Below are 16,790 nucleotides of genomic sequence, written 5' to 3' on the forward strand. Positions count from 1 at the left end.
GATAATCTCGTTATAAATGTACAAAAAATTCAAGATACTATTGATCAGAAATCTATGTTAGAACCAAGAATTCCTATTCCTGATTTGTTTTTTGGAGATAGAACTAAGTTTCTAAGTTTCAAAAATAATTGTAAGCTATTTCTGGCCTTGAAACCTCATTCTTCTGGTAATCCTATTCAACAGGTTTTGATTATTATTTCTTTTTTGCGCGGCGACCCTCAAGACTGGGCATTTTCTCTTGCGCCAGGAGACCCTGCATTGAGTAGTGTCGATGCGTTTTTCCTGGCGCTCGGATTGCTGTACGATGAGCCTAATTCAGTGGATCAGGCTGAGAAAAATTTGCTGGCTTTGTGCCAGGGTCAGGATGATATAGAAGTATATTGTCAGAAATTTAGGAAATGGTCAGTACTCACTCAGTGGAATGAATCTGCGCTGGCAGCTTTGTTCAGAAAGGGTCTCTCTGAGGCTCTTAAGGATGTCATGGTGGGATTTCCTATGCCTGCTGGTTTGAATGAGTCTTTGTCTTTGGCCATTCAGATCGGTAGACGCTTGCGCGAGCGTAAATCTGTGCACCATTTGGCGGTACTGCCTGAGGTTAAACCTGAGCCTATGCAGTGCGATAGGACTATGACTAGAGTTGAACGGCAGGAATACAGACGTCTGAATGGTCTGTGTTTCTACTGTGGTGATTCCACTCATGCTATTTCTGATTGTCCTAAGCGCACTAAGCGGTCCGCTAGGTCTGCCGTCATTGGTACTGTACAGTCCAAATTCCTTCTGTCCATTACCTTGATATGCTCTTTGTCGTCGTTTTCTGTCATGGTGTCCAAGGCCTCTTTGGGACCGGCAAGGGCAAAAGCAACCCACTGGCACGAGAACAGCAGGGCTTAGCCCTAGCACAAATCCCACAGGACTGCACAAAAGTACGTACATCCCGTGACAGAGATGGCCACCAGAAGGATCTAGCCACTAACTCTCTGGTACCAAAGATTCCAGGATGACCAGCCAACACCGAACAATGAAGTTCAGAGATAAGTTTATTAGTCCACCTATCAGGGACGAACAGTTTCTCTGCTGGACAACGATCAGGTTTATTCGCCTGAAATTTTTGCAGCACCCGCCGCAAATCAGGGGAGATGGCAGACACAATGACTCCTTCCTTGAGGATACCCGCTGGCTCAGATAAACCCAGAGAGTCGGGCACAAAACTCCTAGACAGAGCATCCGCCTTCACATTTTTAGAGCCCGGAAGGTACGAAATCACAAAGTCGAAGCGGGCAAAAAATAACGACCAACGGGCCTGTCTAGGATTCAAGCGCTTGGCAGACTCGAGATAAGTCAAGTTCTTATGATCAGTCAATACCACCACGCGATGCTTAGCTCCTTCAAGCCAATGACGCCACTCCTCGAATGCCCACTTCATGGCCAGCAACTCTCGGTTGCCCACATCATAATTACGCTCAGCAGCCGAAAACTTCCTGGAAAAGAAAGCACATGGTTTCATCACTGAGCAATCAGAACCTCTCTGTGACAAAACCGCCCCTGCTCCAATCTCAGAAGCATCAACCTCGACCTGGAACGGAAGAGAAACATCTGGCTGACACAACACAGGGGCAGAACAAAAACGACGCTTCAACTCCTGAAAAGCTTCCACAGCAGCAGAAGACCAATTAACCAAATCAGCACCCTTCTTGGTCAAATCGGTCAATGGTTTGGCAATGCTAGAAAAATTACAGATGAAGCGACGATAAAAATTAGCAAAGCCCAGGAACTTTTGCAGACTTTTCAGAGATGTCGGCTGAGTCCAATCCTGGATGGCTTGGACCTTAACCGGATCCATCTCGATAGTAGAAGGGGAAAAGATGAACCCCAAAAATGAAACCTTCTGCACACCAAAGAGACACTTTGATCCCTTCACGAACAAAGAATTAGCACGCAGGACCTGGAAAACCATTCTGACCTGCTTCACATGAGACTCCCAATCATCTGAGAAAATCAAAATGTCATCCAAGTAAACAATCAGGAATTTATCCAGATACTCACGGAAGATGTCATGCATAAAAGACTGAAAAACAGATGGAGCATTGGCAAGTCCGAACGGCATCACTAGATACTCAAAATGACCCTCGGGCGTATTGAATGCCGTTTTCCATTCATCTCCTTGCCTGATTCTCACCAGATTATACGCACCACGAAGATCTATCTTAGTGAACCAACTAGCCCCCTTAATCCGAGCAAACAAGTCAGATAACAATGGCAAGGGGTACTGAAATTTAACCGTGATCTTATTAAGAAGGCGGTAATCAATACACGGTCTCAGCGAACCATCCTTCTTGGCTACAAAAAAGAACCCTGCTCCCAGTGGTGATGACGATGGGCGAATATGTCCCTTCTCCAGGGATTCCTTCACATAACTGCGCATAGCGGTGTGTTCAGGTACGGATAAATTAAATAAACGACCTTTAGGGAATTTACTACCAGGAATCAAATTGATAGCACAATCACAATCCCTATGCGGAGGTAGGGCATCGGACTTGGGCTCTTCAAATACATCCTGATAATCAGACAAGAACTCTGGGACCTCAGAAGGAGTGGATGACGAAATAGACAAAATTGGAACATCACCATGTACCCCCTGACAACCCCAGCTGGATACCGACATAGAGTTCCAATCCAATACTGGATTATGGGTTTGTAGCCATGGCAACCCCAACACGACCACATCATGCAGATTATGTAGCACCAGAAAGCGAATAACTTCCTGATGTGCAAGAGCCATGCACATGGTCAGCTGGGTCCAGTACTGAGGTTTATTCTTGGCCAAAGGTGTAGCATCAATTCCTCTCAACGGAATAGGACACCGCAAAGGCTCCAAGAAAAACCCACAACGTTTAGCATAATCCAAATCCATCAGATTCAGGGCAGCGCCTGAATCCACAAACGCCATGACAGAATACGATGACAAAGAGCATATCAAGGTAATGGACAGAAGGAATTTGGACTGTACAGTACCAATGACGGCAGACCTATCGAACCGCTTAGTGCGCTTAGGACAATCAGAAATAGCATGAGTGGAATCACCACAGTAGAAACACAGCCCATTCAGACGTCTGTGTTCTTGCCGTTCAACTCTGGTCATAGTCCTATCGCACTGCATAGGCTCAGGTTTAATCTCAGACAATACCGCCAGATGGTGCACAGATTTACGCTCGCGCAAGCGACGACCGATCTGAATGGCCAAAGACATAGACTCATTCAAACCAGCAGTCATAGGAAAACCCACCATGACATCCTTAAGAGCCTCAGAGAGACCCTTTCTGAACAAAGCTGCCAGCGCAGATTCATTCCACAGAGTGAGTACTGACCACTTCCTAAATTTCTGACAATATACTTCTATATCATCCTGACCCTGGCACAAAGCCAGCAAATTTTTCTCAGCCTGATCCACTGAATTAGGCTCATCGTACAGCAATCCGAGCGCCAGGAAAAACGCATCGACACCACTCAATGCAGGGTCTCCTGGCGCAAGAGAAAATGCCCAGTCCTGAGGGTCGCCGCGCAAAAAAGAAATAATAATCAAAACCTGTTGAACTGAATTACCAGAAGAATGAGGTTTCAAGGCCAGAAATAGCTTACAATTATTTTTGAAGCTCAGAAACTTAGTTCTATCACCAAAAAAACAAATCAGGAAGAGGAATTCTTGGTTCTAGCATAGATTTCTGATCAATTGTATCTTGAATCTTTTGTACATTTATAACGAGATTATCCATTGAAGAGCACAGAGCCTGAATATCCATGTCCACAGCTGTGTCCTGAAGCACCCTAATGTCTAGGGGAAAAAAAAGACTGAACACAGAGCCGAGAAAAAAAAATGATGTCACAACTTCTTTTTTCCCTCTATTGAGAATCATTAGTTTGGCTCCTTGTACTGTTATGAAGGCAATCCAGTAACACAGTGTGCAGTAATCAGAGCACATACAGTGATCTGACAATAACCCAAAAACAATAGAACGAGCTCTGAGACGTGGAATCTCTGTAGACCGCAATACCTGAACCTATCCTAAACACAACTAAAGGCAGCTGTGGATTGCGCCTGACTCTACCTATGCAACTCGGCACAGCCTGAGGAACTGACTAGCCTGAAGAGAGAAATACAAGCCTGACTTGCCTCAGAGAAATACCCCAAAGGAAAAGGCAGCCCCCCACATATAATGACTGTTAGCAAGATGAAAAGACAAAACGTAGGGATGAAATAGATTCAGCAAAGTGAGGCCCGATATTCTAGATAGAGCGAGGATAGCAAAGAGAACTTTGCAGTCTACAAAAAACCCTAAAGCAAAAAACCACGCAAAGGGGGCAAAAAGACCCACCGTGCCGAACTAACGGCACGGCGGTACACCCTTTGCGTCTCAGAGCTTCCAGCAAAAACGAATAGACAAGCTGGACAGAAAAAACAGCAACAAAAGCAAAGAAGCACTTATCTAAGCAGAGCAGCAGGCCACAGGAAAGATCCAGAAGCTCAGATCCAACACTGGAACATTGACAAGGAGCAAGGAAGACAGAATCAGGTGGAGTTAAATAACAAGGCAGCCAACGAGCTCACCAGAACACCTGAGGGAGGAAGCCCAGAAGCTGCAGTACCACTTGTGACCACAGGAGTGAATTCAGCCACAGAATTCACAACAGGGTACCTGACGCTCCCTAGACCCCTCGGCACAGCCTAAGATCTAACTTCCCCTAAAGATGGAAACAGGAAACCTATCTTGCCTCAGAGAAAATCCCCAAAGGAAAGAAAGCTCCCCACAAATATTGACGGTGAGAGGAGGGGAAAATAACATACGCAGAAATGAAATCAGATTTTAGCATAGGAGGCCAGTCTAGCTTGATAGATAGGACAGGAAAGGATACTGTGCGGTCAGTATAAAAACTACAAAACAATCCACACAGAGTTTACAAAATCTCCACACCTGACTAAAGGTGTGGAGGGTAAATCTGCTTCCCAGAGCTTCCAGCTAACAGAAATAATCCATACTGACAAGCTGGACAAATATAGAATGCACAGAACAATAAGTCCACAACATGTGGACTGAAATGAGCAAAGCCAGAACTTATCTTTGCAGAACTGGTCAGGAAACCAGGAGAATCCAAGCAGAGATGTGAATCCAGCCAGGAACATTGACAAGTGGCAGAGGCTGAAGAAAGAGCCAGACTTAAATAGCGGACAATAAGTGGAGGCAGCTGATGACAGCTAACTCCAAGGAGCAGTCATACCACTAGAAACCACAAGAGGGAGCCCAAGAGCAGAACTCACAAAAGTGCCATTTACAACCACCGGAGGGAGCCCAAGAGCGGAATTCACAACAGTACCCCCCCTTGAGGAGGGGTCAGCGAACCCTCACCAGAGCCCCCAGGCCGATCAGGACGAGCCAAGTGAAAAGCACGAACGAAATCGGTAGCATGGACATCGGAGGCAACAACCCAAGAATTATCCTCCTGGCCATAACCCTTCCACTTGACAAGATACTGAAGCCTCCGCCTCGAAAAACGAGAATCCAAAATCTTCTCAACCTCATATTCCAACTCTCCCTCAACCAACACCAGGGCAAGAGGGTCAACCGAGGGAACAACGGGCACCACATATCTCCGCAACAAAGATCTATGGAAAACATCATGAATGGCAAAAGAGGCAGGAAGAGCCAAACGAAAAGACACCGGATTAATAATTTCAGAAATTTTATAAGGACCAATAAACCGAGGCTTAAACTTAGGAGAAGAAACCTTCATAGGAACATGACGAGAAGACAACCAAACCAAATCCCCCACACGAAGCCGGGGACCAACACGCCGACGGCGGTTAGCAAAACGTTGAGCCCTTTACTGAGACAACGTCAAATTGTCCACCACATGAGTCCAAATCTGCTGCAGCCTGTCCACCACAGAATCAACACCAGGACAATCAGAAGGCTCAACCTGCCCAGAAGAAAAACGAGGATGAAAACCAAAATTACAAAAGAAAGGTGAAACCAAAGTAGCCGAACTAGCCCGATTATTAAGGGCAAACTCGGCCAACGGCAAGAAAGACACCCAATCATCCTGATCAGCAGACACAAAGCATCTCAAATAGGTCTCCAAGGTCTGATTAGTTCGCTCAGTTTGGCCATTAGTCTGAGGATGAAACGCCGAAGAAAAAGACAAATCAATGCCCATCCTAGCACAAAAGGCCCGCCAAAATCTAGAGACAAACTGAGAACCTCTGTCAGACACAATATTCTCCGGAATGCCATGCAAACGAACCATATGCTGAAAAAACAATGGAACCAGATCTGAGGAGGAAGGCAACTTAGGCAAAGGTACCAGATGGACCATTTTAGAGAACCGGTCACAAACAACCCAGATAACAGACATCTTCTGGGAAACAGGAAGATCCGAAATAAAATCCATGGAAATATGCGTCCAGGGCCTCTCAGGGACCGGCAAAGGCAAAAGCAACCCACTAGTGCGGGAACAGCAAGGCTTGGCCCGGGCGCAAGTCCCACAGGACTGCACAAAAGCACGCACATCGCGAGACAAGGAAGGCCACCAAAAGGACCTAGCAACCAAATCTCTGGTACCAAAAATCCCAGGATGACCAGCCAACACTGAACAATGAACCTCAGAAATTACCTTAAGGTACCTTCACACTAAACGATATCGCTAGCGATCCGTGACGTTGCAGCGTCCTGGCTAGCGATATCGTTCAGTTTGACACGCAGCAGCGATCAGAATCCTGCTGTGATGTCGCTGGTCGGGGCTAGAAGGCCAGAACTTTATTTCGTCGCTGGATCTCCCGCTGACATCGCTGACTCGGCGTGTGTGACACCGATTCAGCGATGTCTTCGCTGGTAACCAGGGTAAACATCGGGTTAATAAGCGCAGGGCCGCTGCGTTTAGTAACCCAATGTTTACCCTGGTTACCATCCTAAAAGTAAAAAAAACAAACGCTTCATACTTACCTTCCGCTGTCTGTCCTCCGACGCTGTGCTTTCCGGCACTCACTGTGAGCACAGCGGCCGGAAATCACAGCGGTGACGTCACCGCTCTGCTTTCCGGCCGCTGTGCTCACAGCCAGTACAGAGAAGCACAGCGCCGGGGACAGACAGCGGAAGGTAAGTATGAAGCGTTTGTTTTTTTTACTTTTAGGATGGTAACCAGGGTAAACATCGGGTTACTAAGCGCGGCCCTGCGCTTAGTAACCCGATGTTTACACTGGTTACCGGCATCGTTGGTCGCTGGAGAGCGGTCTGTGTGACAGCTCTTCAGCGACCAAACAGGGACGCTGCAGCGATCCGGATCGTTGTCTGGATCGCTGCAGCGTCGTTTAGTGTGAAGGTACCTTTACTTGTCCATCTATCAGGAACAAACAGTTTCCCCACTGGATAAGCATTGCTTATCAGAAAGAGGGCATAGATCATGTTTCAGTGACCTGTCAGTCAGAGACAGGAGGCAGGCTCTGGGGGGGAAAAGGCAGATAGGCAGGATAGCTGTAGTGCAGGGCCCGCCAACTGCACTTGCAACTCATTAGCAAACAAGTTCAACTATTTATTTCTCTAAAACTGCAAGACGGATTTCTACAAAAAAGGTAAGGTGTAACCAGCATGAATTACATACATGCCATTAGTTTGAGGTATAAAATCCTGATGACAGGTTCTCTTTGAAGATGGTTTGTCAAGCCCTGTTCACACTTTGTAAATTCCCATCCACTTGCCTGCTATTGTAATGTGCTGTGGATTTTAGCTCCACAAATCCACAGGTAAAATCCACATTATTTCCAGACTTGGGCAAAGCCTTAAAAAGGTAGTTCTGTCAAATATTGGACCGATAGAGAAAGGATCTAAAACTCATCACAGAAAAATGTGATCTAGAATTGGGATGGTCTTATCACAGAGGTGGTCATTTACGTAGATTTCACAGTATAAGTATTACCTGTATGAAATGTAGACTAAAAGACACTGTCCATGGGATATGGTGGCTCCAAGCTGGACCAACAATTCCATTTCCATTACACCCCCGAGAAAAACGAATCCAGAATCTGAAACCCCCAGCCATTCCTAGACAGTGATATAAGTAGACTCACTGCCCTAGCCCTGAATCTAGATAAGCAGGTCATGGTACAGTTGTATCTTGGCCCCCACCTGGCACCTAACACCAAGGTTCCCCCCAGCTACACCCTTTCTTAAGGCGGCCATACACTTCAGATAGCTGTTGGCTAAACCATGCTTCAGCTGATCGTTCAGTCAGCAGCCATCTCAGCCGACTCTCCCGTACACAGGAGCGCTCCCGTGTTCTCTATGAGAAGCCGCTGACTGACATGTCGGCTTGTAGCTTATCTCTGGGATGGAATGTGATCAGCAGTCCGAAATCGGAAATGCATGCCTGACATCTCCCCCCACCATCAGTCGCCCGGCGCCCCCATACACATTAGATCGTTGGCCACACCAGGGTTCTGCTGACATTAGTCTTCTTTGTATGGGGCCTTAGGGCTGAGAGCATGGTTAGAAGCTGAGGTTGTGGCAGGTGGCAGAGGACTACGACGCCGGTCAGGCTCACAGTATTGGGCGGCACTTACCTGCTTGTGTTTGGTGTTTGAGGTTAACATGTACGTTATAGGTTCATTCAACCACCTGACATTGTCTCGGATGAACCTAGCATTGTATGAATGTGGCATGTTGTTTCGATTTGGTGACCTGGGATGTGGTGGAGGGTCATCAGACTTCTTGACCAGAATAGGAGGCATGATTTTACTTTGATCCAAACTGACGTCAAATAGATTTTCATTAAATATTCTGTTTGTATTTGGCCTGTTGACAAGAGCAATTGTTATCCCAGATAATAAATCAGAAGTCACAGAAGAAGGATTCATTTTGAATGTCACATTTTTCCTTGTCCTCCACAAATCCATACACTGCAGCACTGCTCATCCTGAGTTTCCATGTTCATAGGGTGAATGCAGAACTTCAGAAACAGACGCTTAGTTATGTGTGCAGGAAGTAGGTGGGTAACGACTCCTATGGGTACTATAATAGCTGCATTTAGTGACTGTCACTGCTCATCCCTCATGTCTAAGGCTGACCACATATCCGACACTAACTATATGATGCACAGACCGGACGCGCGTCTCCAAGTCTGGACTCAACAGCTCCATAGATGGCTATGAGGCTGTTGAGTTCGGTTCAGGGGATCCCCACATGGTCTGTGCATCAGAGTCCGTACTTGGATCATCAGTTACTGATGTGTGAAATTGTCTTTAGACCATACTGTCGTACAAATGGCTACACAGCTTGTTCTTTTGCTTCTCTGATCTGGTTTTTCTCGTGTCCGTGGTCATGCTCCTCAGATCCACTAGACTAGACAATCAGAACACAGGTTGTAAGCTGGATAATTTTTGCTATAGTCCATCTGGCAGGATACATGGCTTGTAGCCAGGGCCGGACTGGCCATCGGGCAGTTCTGGCAAATGCCAGAAGGGCCGGTGCCAGTAGTGGGCCGCTGCGCGCCGACTCACCCTTCCCTCCCCCAGCGCCGACGCCGCCGCATTCACCTATGCGGGCGTCTATGACGCCGGTACAGTTGAATGCAATGATGGAGGAGAGAGCGTCACCTGACGCTCCCTCTCCCATCATTCCCCGCTCTGCCTCTGACACTGCGGGTGCGCACGCACTTACTGTGTTCCAGGCAGTGCAGCGGCAGCCGCCGAGACAGGAGCACGGAGCAACGCGGGCAAGAGGAAAGGTGAGGAGCTTGTGTTTCCTTGGTTTTTTTTTACTGGACTGTGGGGCCATTCTAGGGAGGGAGGAGAGATGTGGGCTCTGCTGTATACTACTATGTGGGCAGTGCTGTATACTACTATGTGGGCTGTGCTGTATACTACTGTGTGGACTCTGCTGTATACTACTATGTGGGCTGTGCTATATACTAGTGTGTGGGCTCTGCTATATACTAGTGTGTGGGCTCTGTTGCATACTACTATGTGGGCTGTGCTATATACTACTATGTGGGCTGTGCTATATACTACTATGTGGACTGTGCTATATACTACTATGTGGGCTGTGCTGTATACTACTATGTGGGCAGTGCTGTATACTACTATGTGGCTGTGCTGTATACTACTATGTGGGCTGTGCTATATACTACTATGTGGGCTGTGCTGTATACTACTATGTGGGCAGTGCTGTATACTACTATGTGGGCTGTGCTATATACTAGTGTGTGGGCTCTGCTGTATACTACAATGTGGGCTGTGCTATATACTACTGTGCGGGTTGTGCTGTATACTATGTGGCTGTGCTGTATACTACTATGTGGGCTGTGCTATATACTAGTGTGTGGGCTCTGCTGTATACTACTATGTGGGCTGTGCTATATACTAGTGTGTGGGCTCTGCTGTGTACTACTATGTGGGCAGTGCTGTATACTACTGTGTGGGCTGTGCTGTATACTTCTGTGTGGGCAGTGCTGTATACTACTGTGTGGGCAGTGCTGTATACTACTGTGTGGGTTGTGCTGTATACTACTGTGTGGACAGTGCTGTGTACTACTGTGTGGGCTGTGCTGTATACTACTGTGTGGGCTGTGCTGTATACTGGTAAGTGGGCTGTGCTGTATACTGCTACATGGGCTGTGCTGTATACTGCTATGTGGGCTGTGTTATCTGCTATGTGGGTTGTGCTATATACTATGGGGGGTATATTATATTCTATGGGGCAGGCCGTGCTATATACTATGTGGCTGTTATATACTATTGTGGGGGTATATTATATTCTATGGGGGAGGCTGTGTTATATACTATGAGGGGCTGCATTATAGTCTATGGAGGCTACACTATATGTTATGGGGAGGTGGGCTGTATTACATTCTATGGGGTGGCTGCATTATACTCTGGGGTGGCTGCATTATATTCTGTAGAGTGGTGGTTGCATTATACTATATGTGGGCTGCATCATACTGTATCGAGGACTATGGAGAATACGTTATACTATATGAAGAACTATGGGGTGCATTATACTATGGGAAGTGAATTGTACTACATGGATGACTATGGCGGTGCATTATACTAAATGGAGCACTATGAGGAGTGTATTATGCTATATGGAGGACTATGAGAAGTGTATTATGCTATATGGAGGACTGAACAGTGTATTTTAATATATGGAGGACTATAGGGAGTGTATTATACTATGTGGAGGACTGTGGTGCACATTATAATATATGGAGGACTATGGGGTGTATTTTACTAAACAAGTAAAATGCTGCATATTCATATTGTTTTTGCTGGAACAAAAATCATTGTTCTCAGCAGCACATTGCCAGTGTAAACTGTAGATGTGCTGCTGATAACATGATACTGTATGGTAATCTGTTAGTGATCGTTCTGTCCCATCATTATTTCATTATTCCTCAGCTGGTGAAAAGAGGCCGGGAAACAAGCGTTGAGCAACTTCAGTATTGTCGATCAAACACATTTAGCGGCCTGAGATCAGCGCATGTAAATACAACCGAAATGCTTTTGTGTGATGTGCAATATGTTAGCATTTGGGGCCACATTTTAAACTTTGCCTAGGCGTAGGGCCCCATTTTGCCTACAAGTGTACAAAGATATTATACAGTCACCATGTGACAAGTGGGCCTGTGTAACTTAAAATGCCAGGGCTGAATTTTAGTCCCAGTCCGGCCCTGGTTGTAGTTTACTCCTCACATGACAGTTGGATCGGGAGGCGACATGATGCCTCTTAACTCAATATTAATTAAAATTGTATTTCTCAGGGTAATAAGCAGGGCTGTGGAGTTAGTAAGCCAAACCTCCGACTCCTCAATTTCCATGACACCGACTCTGACTCCATCAAGATGGGCTCCGATTCCGACTCCACAGCCCAGCCAGGGCTGTGGAGTCGGTAAGCCAAACCGCCGATTCAGACTCCTCAATTTCCATGACACCGACTCCAACTCCACCAAAATGGGCTCCGACTCCACAGCCCTGGTAATAAGGTCATGTCTGCGCTCGGCCTCACCTCTTAAAAAGCTTTGCTACTATCTACATCTTCATCTACAGTACACTGTGCTTTCAAAAACAATCTGTACAAAAATGTCATCTGCAAGGTCAAGAGGAGAAAATCCAGGTGACTGGCACTCCCAAAGGCAAAATATGGTTCATTCACCGGAATTGGTCAAAAGAAAATAAAAACTGATAAAAAAACAACGCATTTCGGCTGTACACTGCCTTCCTCAGGTGTCTGTTCTGCAGCAGACACAGACCTCTTTGATCACGTCTCAACTTCCCACCTAAAGAAAAACAACAGCTTCAAAGCCTTTGGATGCGTATGGGTGGACTTTGAAGCTGTTGTTTTTCTGTAGGTGGGAAGTTGAGATGTGATCAAAGAGGTCTGTGTCTGCTGCAGAGTATGTGAACAGACACCTGAGGATGGCTGGGTACAGGCGAAACGCGTTGGGTTTTTAAATACATTTCTATTTTTATTTTATCAATTCCGGTGAATGATCCACTTTGCCTTTGGCATCGCTGGTCACCTGGATTTTCTACTCCTGATTATGCTCTGCAGGAACTCTCTGTGGAAGTCTATTCCAAACCCAGGAGGTCAGCTGCAGTCCTCTGTATTTGTTCACAGGGTATATGACGCTGTGCCCTACCTGCACACCCCCAGCATGTAAGATGGTTTTATTTTAGGGTTTGTGCACATGTAGAATGGTGCACTGTGGATTTTTCCGCAGCGGATTTGATAAATCCGCAGGGCAAAAACACTGCATTTTTCCTGCGGATTTACCCCGGTTTTTGTGCTGATTCCACTGCGGTTTTAAACCTGCGGTTTTCTATTATGGAGCAGGTGTAAACCGCTGCGGATTCTGCACAAACAATTAACATGCTGCAGAATGTAAACCGCTGCGTTTCCGCTCGTTTTTTTCCCCAGCATGTGCACTGCGGATTGCGTTTCCCATAGATTTACATTGTACTGTAAACGCATGGGAAACTGCTGTGGACCCGCAGCTGCGGAAACGCTGCGAATCCGCAGCAAAATCCGCAGCGTGTGAACATAGCCTTAATGTTCACACCTATACTCACCTACAGCGCGCAGAAAAGCGCTATTTTCCTTTCTTCCCCTTTTTTTCCTTCCTGACAGGAGGCTTTTCTCCAAGTACTTGCTCACTTCACCTTCTCCCATTTGTGTCACTCTAAGATGGGGGGCCACAGTGCAAAATCTCCAACAAGGCCCTCAAGTATCAGTAATTAATAGTATTGATCTTGGTCAGGAGGGACCTTTCGAGGCCCGTAGGCTCCAGGGCCTGGGTATGACTGCATCCCCTGCACCCATTATAGTTACCGCCTGGCCTCTCCCACCCCACACCTCGTAGTGCAGAACATCAATATGACCCTTGGATCAGTTCCCTTCCTTCCTAATTTGCTAATGTTACTGTATGTGGAGATGGGAACCCCTAATAAAATGTGCACCCCTCAGGAGGAGCAGGATGTCTTGTTCCTTCTTTTCCCTTCTCCTCTCAGCCGCTGCTGAAACTGCTCAATAGTCATATACATTTTTTGAACACTTTGACTCTACAGGGGGCACTTTAGCTTTATTTAGGGGAACACTATGGCTCTTTATATGGTGGCACTCTAGCTGTTTACGTGGGCACTCCAGTTCCACTAATGAGGGCTCAATCACTGATTATGGACGCGCGCTGTCTGTTATGGGGGCAGTCTGGCTGTTATGGGGGCTCAACCACTGATTATGGGGGCACGCTGTCTGTTATGGAGGCAGTCTGGCTGTTATGGGGGCTCAATCACTGATTATGAGGGGCACGCTGTCTGTTATGGGGGCAGTCTGGCTGTTATGGGGGCTCAATCACTGATTATGGGGGCACGCTGTCTGTTATGGAGGCAGTCTGACTGTTATGGGGGCTCAATCACTGATTATGGTGAGTCTGGCTGTTATGGGGGCTCAATCACTGATTATGGGGGCACGCTGTCTGTTATGGGGGCACGCTGTCTGTTATGGAGGCAGTCTGGCTGTTATGGGGGCTCAATCACTGATTATGGGGGGCACCCTGTCTGTTATGGAGGCAGTCTGGCTGTTATGGGGGCTCAATCACTGATTATGGTGAGTCTGGCTGTTATGGGGGCTCAATCACTGATTATGGGGGCACGCTGTCTGTTATAGGGGCACGCTGTCTGTTATGGAGGCAGTCTGGCTGTTATGGGGGTTCAATCACTGATTATGGGGGCACGCTGTCTGTTATGGAGGCAGTCTGGTTGTTATGGGGGCTCAACCACTGTTTATGAGGGGCACGCTGTCTGTTATGGGGGCAGTCTGGCTGTTATGGGGGCTCAATCACTGATTATGGGGGCACGCTGTTATGGAGGCAGTCTGGCTGTTATGGGGGCTCAATCACTGATTATGGTGAGTCTGGCTGTTATGGGGGCTCAATCACTCATTATGGGGGCACGCTGTCTGTTATGGGGGCACGCTGTCTGTTATGGAGGCAGTCTGGCTGTTATGGGGGCTCAATCACTGATTATGGGGGGCACGCTGTCTGTTATGGAGGCAGTCTGGCTGTTATGGGGGCTCAATCACTGATTATGGTGAGTCTGGCTGTTATGGGGGCTCAATCACTGATTATGGTGAGTCTGGCTGTTATGGGGGCTCAATCACTGATTATGGGGGCACGCTGTCTGTTATGGGGGCAGTCTGGCTGTTATGGGGGTTCAATCACTGATTATGGGGGCACGCTGTCTGTTATGGGGGCAGTCTGGCTGTTATGGGGGTTCAATCACTGATTATGGGGGCACGCTGTCTGTTATGGGGGCAGTCTGGCTGTTATGGGGGTTCAATCACTGATTATGGGGGCACGCTGTCTGTTATGGGGGCAGTCTGGCTGTTATGGGGGTTCAATCACTGATTATGGGGGCACGCTGTCTGTTATGGAGGCAGTCTGGTTGTTATGGGGGCTCAATCACTGATTATGGGGGCACGCTGTCTGTTATGGGGGCAGCCTGGCTGTTATGGGGGCTCAATCACTGATTATGGGGGCACTTTTCCTTTTATGGGGTCTTGATGAAATTGTGAGGGCACAGGTTATCTGCGTTGTAGCCATGATTCCTGCCCTCTGGCTCTGACTGGTTCTCGCCACTTCTGTCCTCACACTGGTTTCCCGACAATGGGAGCCACTTCTTCACTCAGCTCATAAAGCGCACAACCTGCAGAGAGATAGTGACGGAGCCCGGGCCGGAGCCCCGGAGGGGCCGCACTTACAGCAGGCGGCCGGGCGCTCTCTTCTTCCTGGCCAGGTACATCTCCATAGTCTGGTACATTGTGCCGCGGCGCAGACTCCCGGGAAATCACTGCCACTTCAGGGATAGAACGCCGCGTTCTCGTCGCTTGGTAACCACTTGGTGCGCATGCGCAAATGTGTGTCTGTCCTGGCGCTGTGAATTGTATTGTAGCCTTCATATGCACAGAGCGGCTGAGGGGGTGTGCGCATGTGTATCTGTCATCTGTCCAGCCGTCCGTCTATCCGTCTGTATTTCTGTCTGTCATCTATTTATCTGTCCATCCGTCTATTCATCCATCTATTTGTCTGTCATCTATTTGTCTATCTACCTGTCCATCTGTCCGTGTAGTCTATCTGTCTATCCATCCATCCATCCATCCATCCATCCGTGCATGATCTATTGGTCTGTCTGTCCGTCTATCCATCCATCCATCTACCTATCTGTAATCTGTCTGTCCGTCCATCCATCTATCTGTTCATCTGTCTATCCATCATCTACAGTATGTCTGTCCATTTATCCATCCATCTGTCTGTAATCTATTTGTCTATCTGTCTGTCCGTCTATCCATCCTGTTTTTCTGTCTGTCCATCCGTCCATCACTGTCTGTCTATCAATGTATATCCATCTCTCTAATTATTTTACTCAATTGCATAGCACCATCATATTCCGCAGCGCTTTACAGACATCATCTCTGTCCCCAATGGGGCTCACAATCTAAATTCCTTATCAGTATGGTCTTTGGAATGTGGGAGGAAACCGAAGAACCCGGAGTAAACCCACGCAAACACGGGGCGAACATCTGTCAAATGTTGTTCTTAGTGGAATCTATCTATCTATATAGTAAAAAAGGAACAGCACAATGGTTCACAGCGGGTGCAAGGCCTCCAGGCAAACAGTCTAATACTTGACAAACTAAACAGAAGAAAAAAATGAAGGCAGCACTTCAATTGTTTCAGGTGGACAAAAGTGAAAAAACTTTATTCTGCCCCACTCATCCTGGGCAACGTTTCGGCCCCTCCTGAGCCTTTTTCAAGTCTTGATAAAGCCTCAGGAGGAGCCAAAACAACAATTGGAGTGCTGCCTTCATTTTTTTCTTCTATCTATCTATCTATCTACCTACCGTATCTATCTATCTATCTATCTATTATCTCATGCCATATTTATCTGTTAATCTACATTTATTCATTTCTGGGTTATAAAGATTTATATTAAATGTCAGGACACATGCTGCACAATCCACGGGCCTCACGTATCAGGTACTGGCTGCAGGATTTCAGCCATATACATTTATGTTTGACTCTGAACGCTGCGGTATTTCAGAAAATCAATTTAGTAAATGTCCAAATGTACGTACAGATTAGAGCCCACTAATAATAAATTAGATTAGATAACGCAAAATAAATGGGATAAAAATTAACTTTGAATAAAAAATACTACAACATACTAATCAGTCGGTTGAATATACTGTGCTCAAAGA

General features: G+C 46.8%; 1 protein-coding gene across 1 annotated transcript in view; it reads right to left on the reverse strand.

Moving 5' to 3' along the window:
* Nucleotides 1-15,414, reverse strand: part of CIMIP6 (ciliary microtubule inner protein 6) — a 34,871-nt gene extending 19,457 nt beyond the window's left edge. Inside the window, 2 exon segments of the mRNA XM_069767904.1 lie at nucleotides 8,606-8,837; nucleotides 15,294-15,414. Of these exon segments, the coding sequence (XP_069624005.1) occupies nucleotides 8,606-8,837; nucleotides 15,294-15,352 (291 nt within the window). The 5' untranslated portion in view covers nucleotides 15,353-15,414.
* Nucleotides 15,415-16,790: the final 1,376 nt, after the last annotated feature.

Source organism: Ranitomeya imitator, chromosome 5 (assembly GCF_032444005.1).
Source record: "Ranitomeya imitator isolate aRanImi1 chromosome 5, aRanImi1.pri, whole genome shotgun sequence".
Lineage (NCBI taxonomy): Eukaryota > Metazoa > Chordata > Amphibia > Anura > Dendrobatidae > Ranitomeya > Ranitomeya imitator.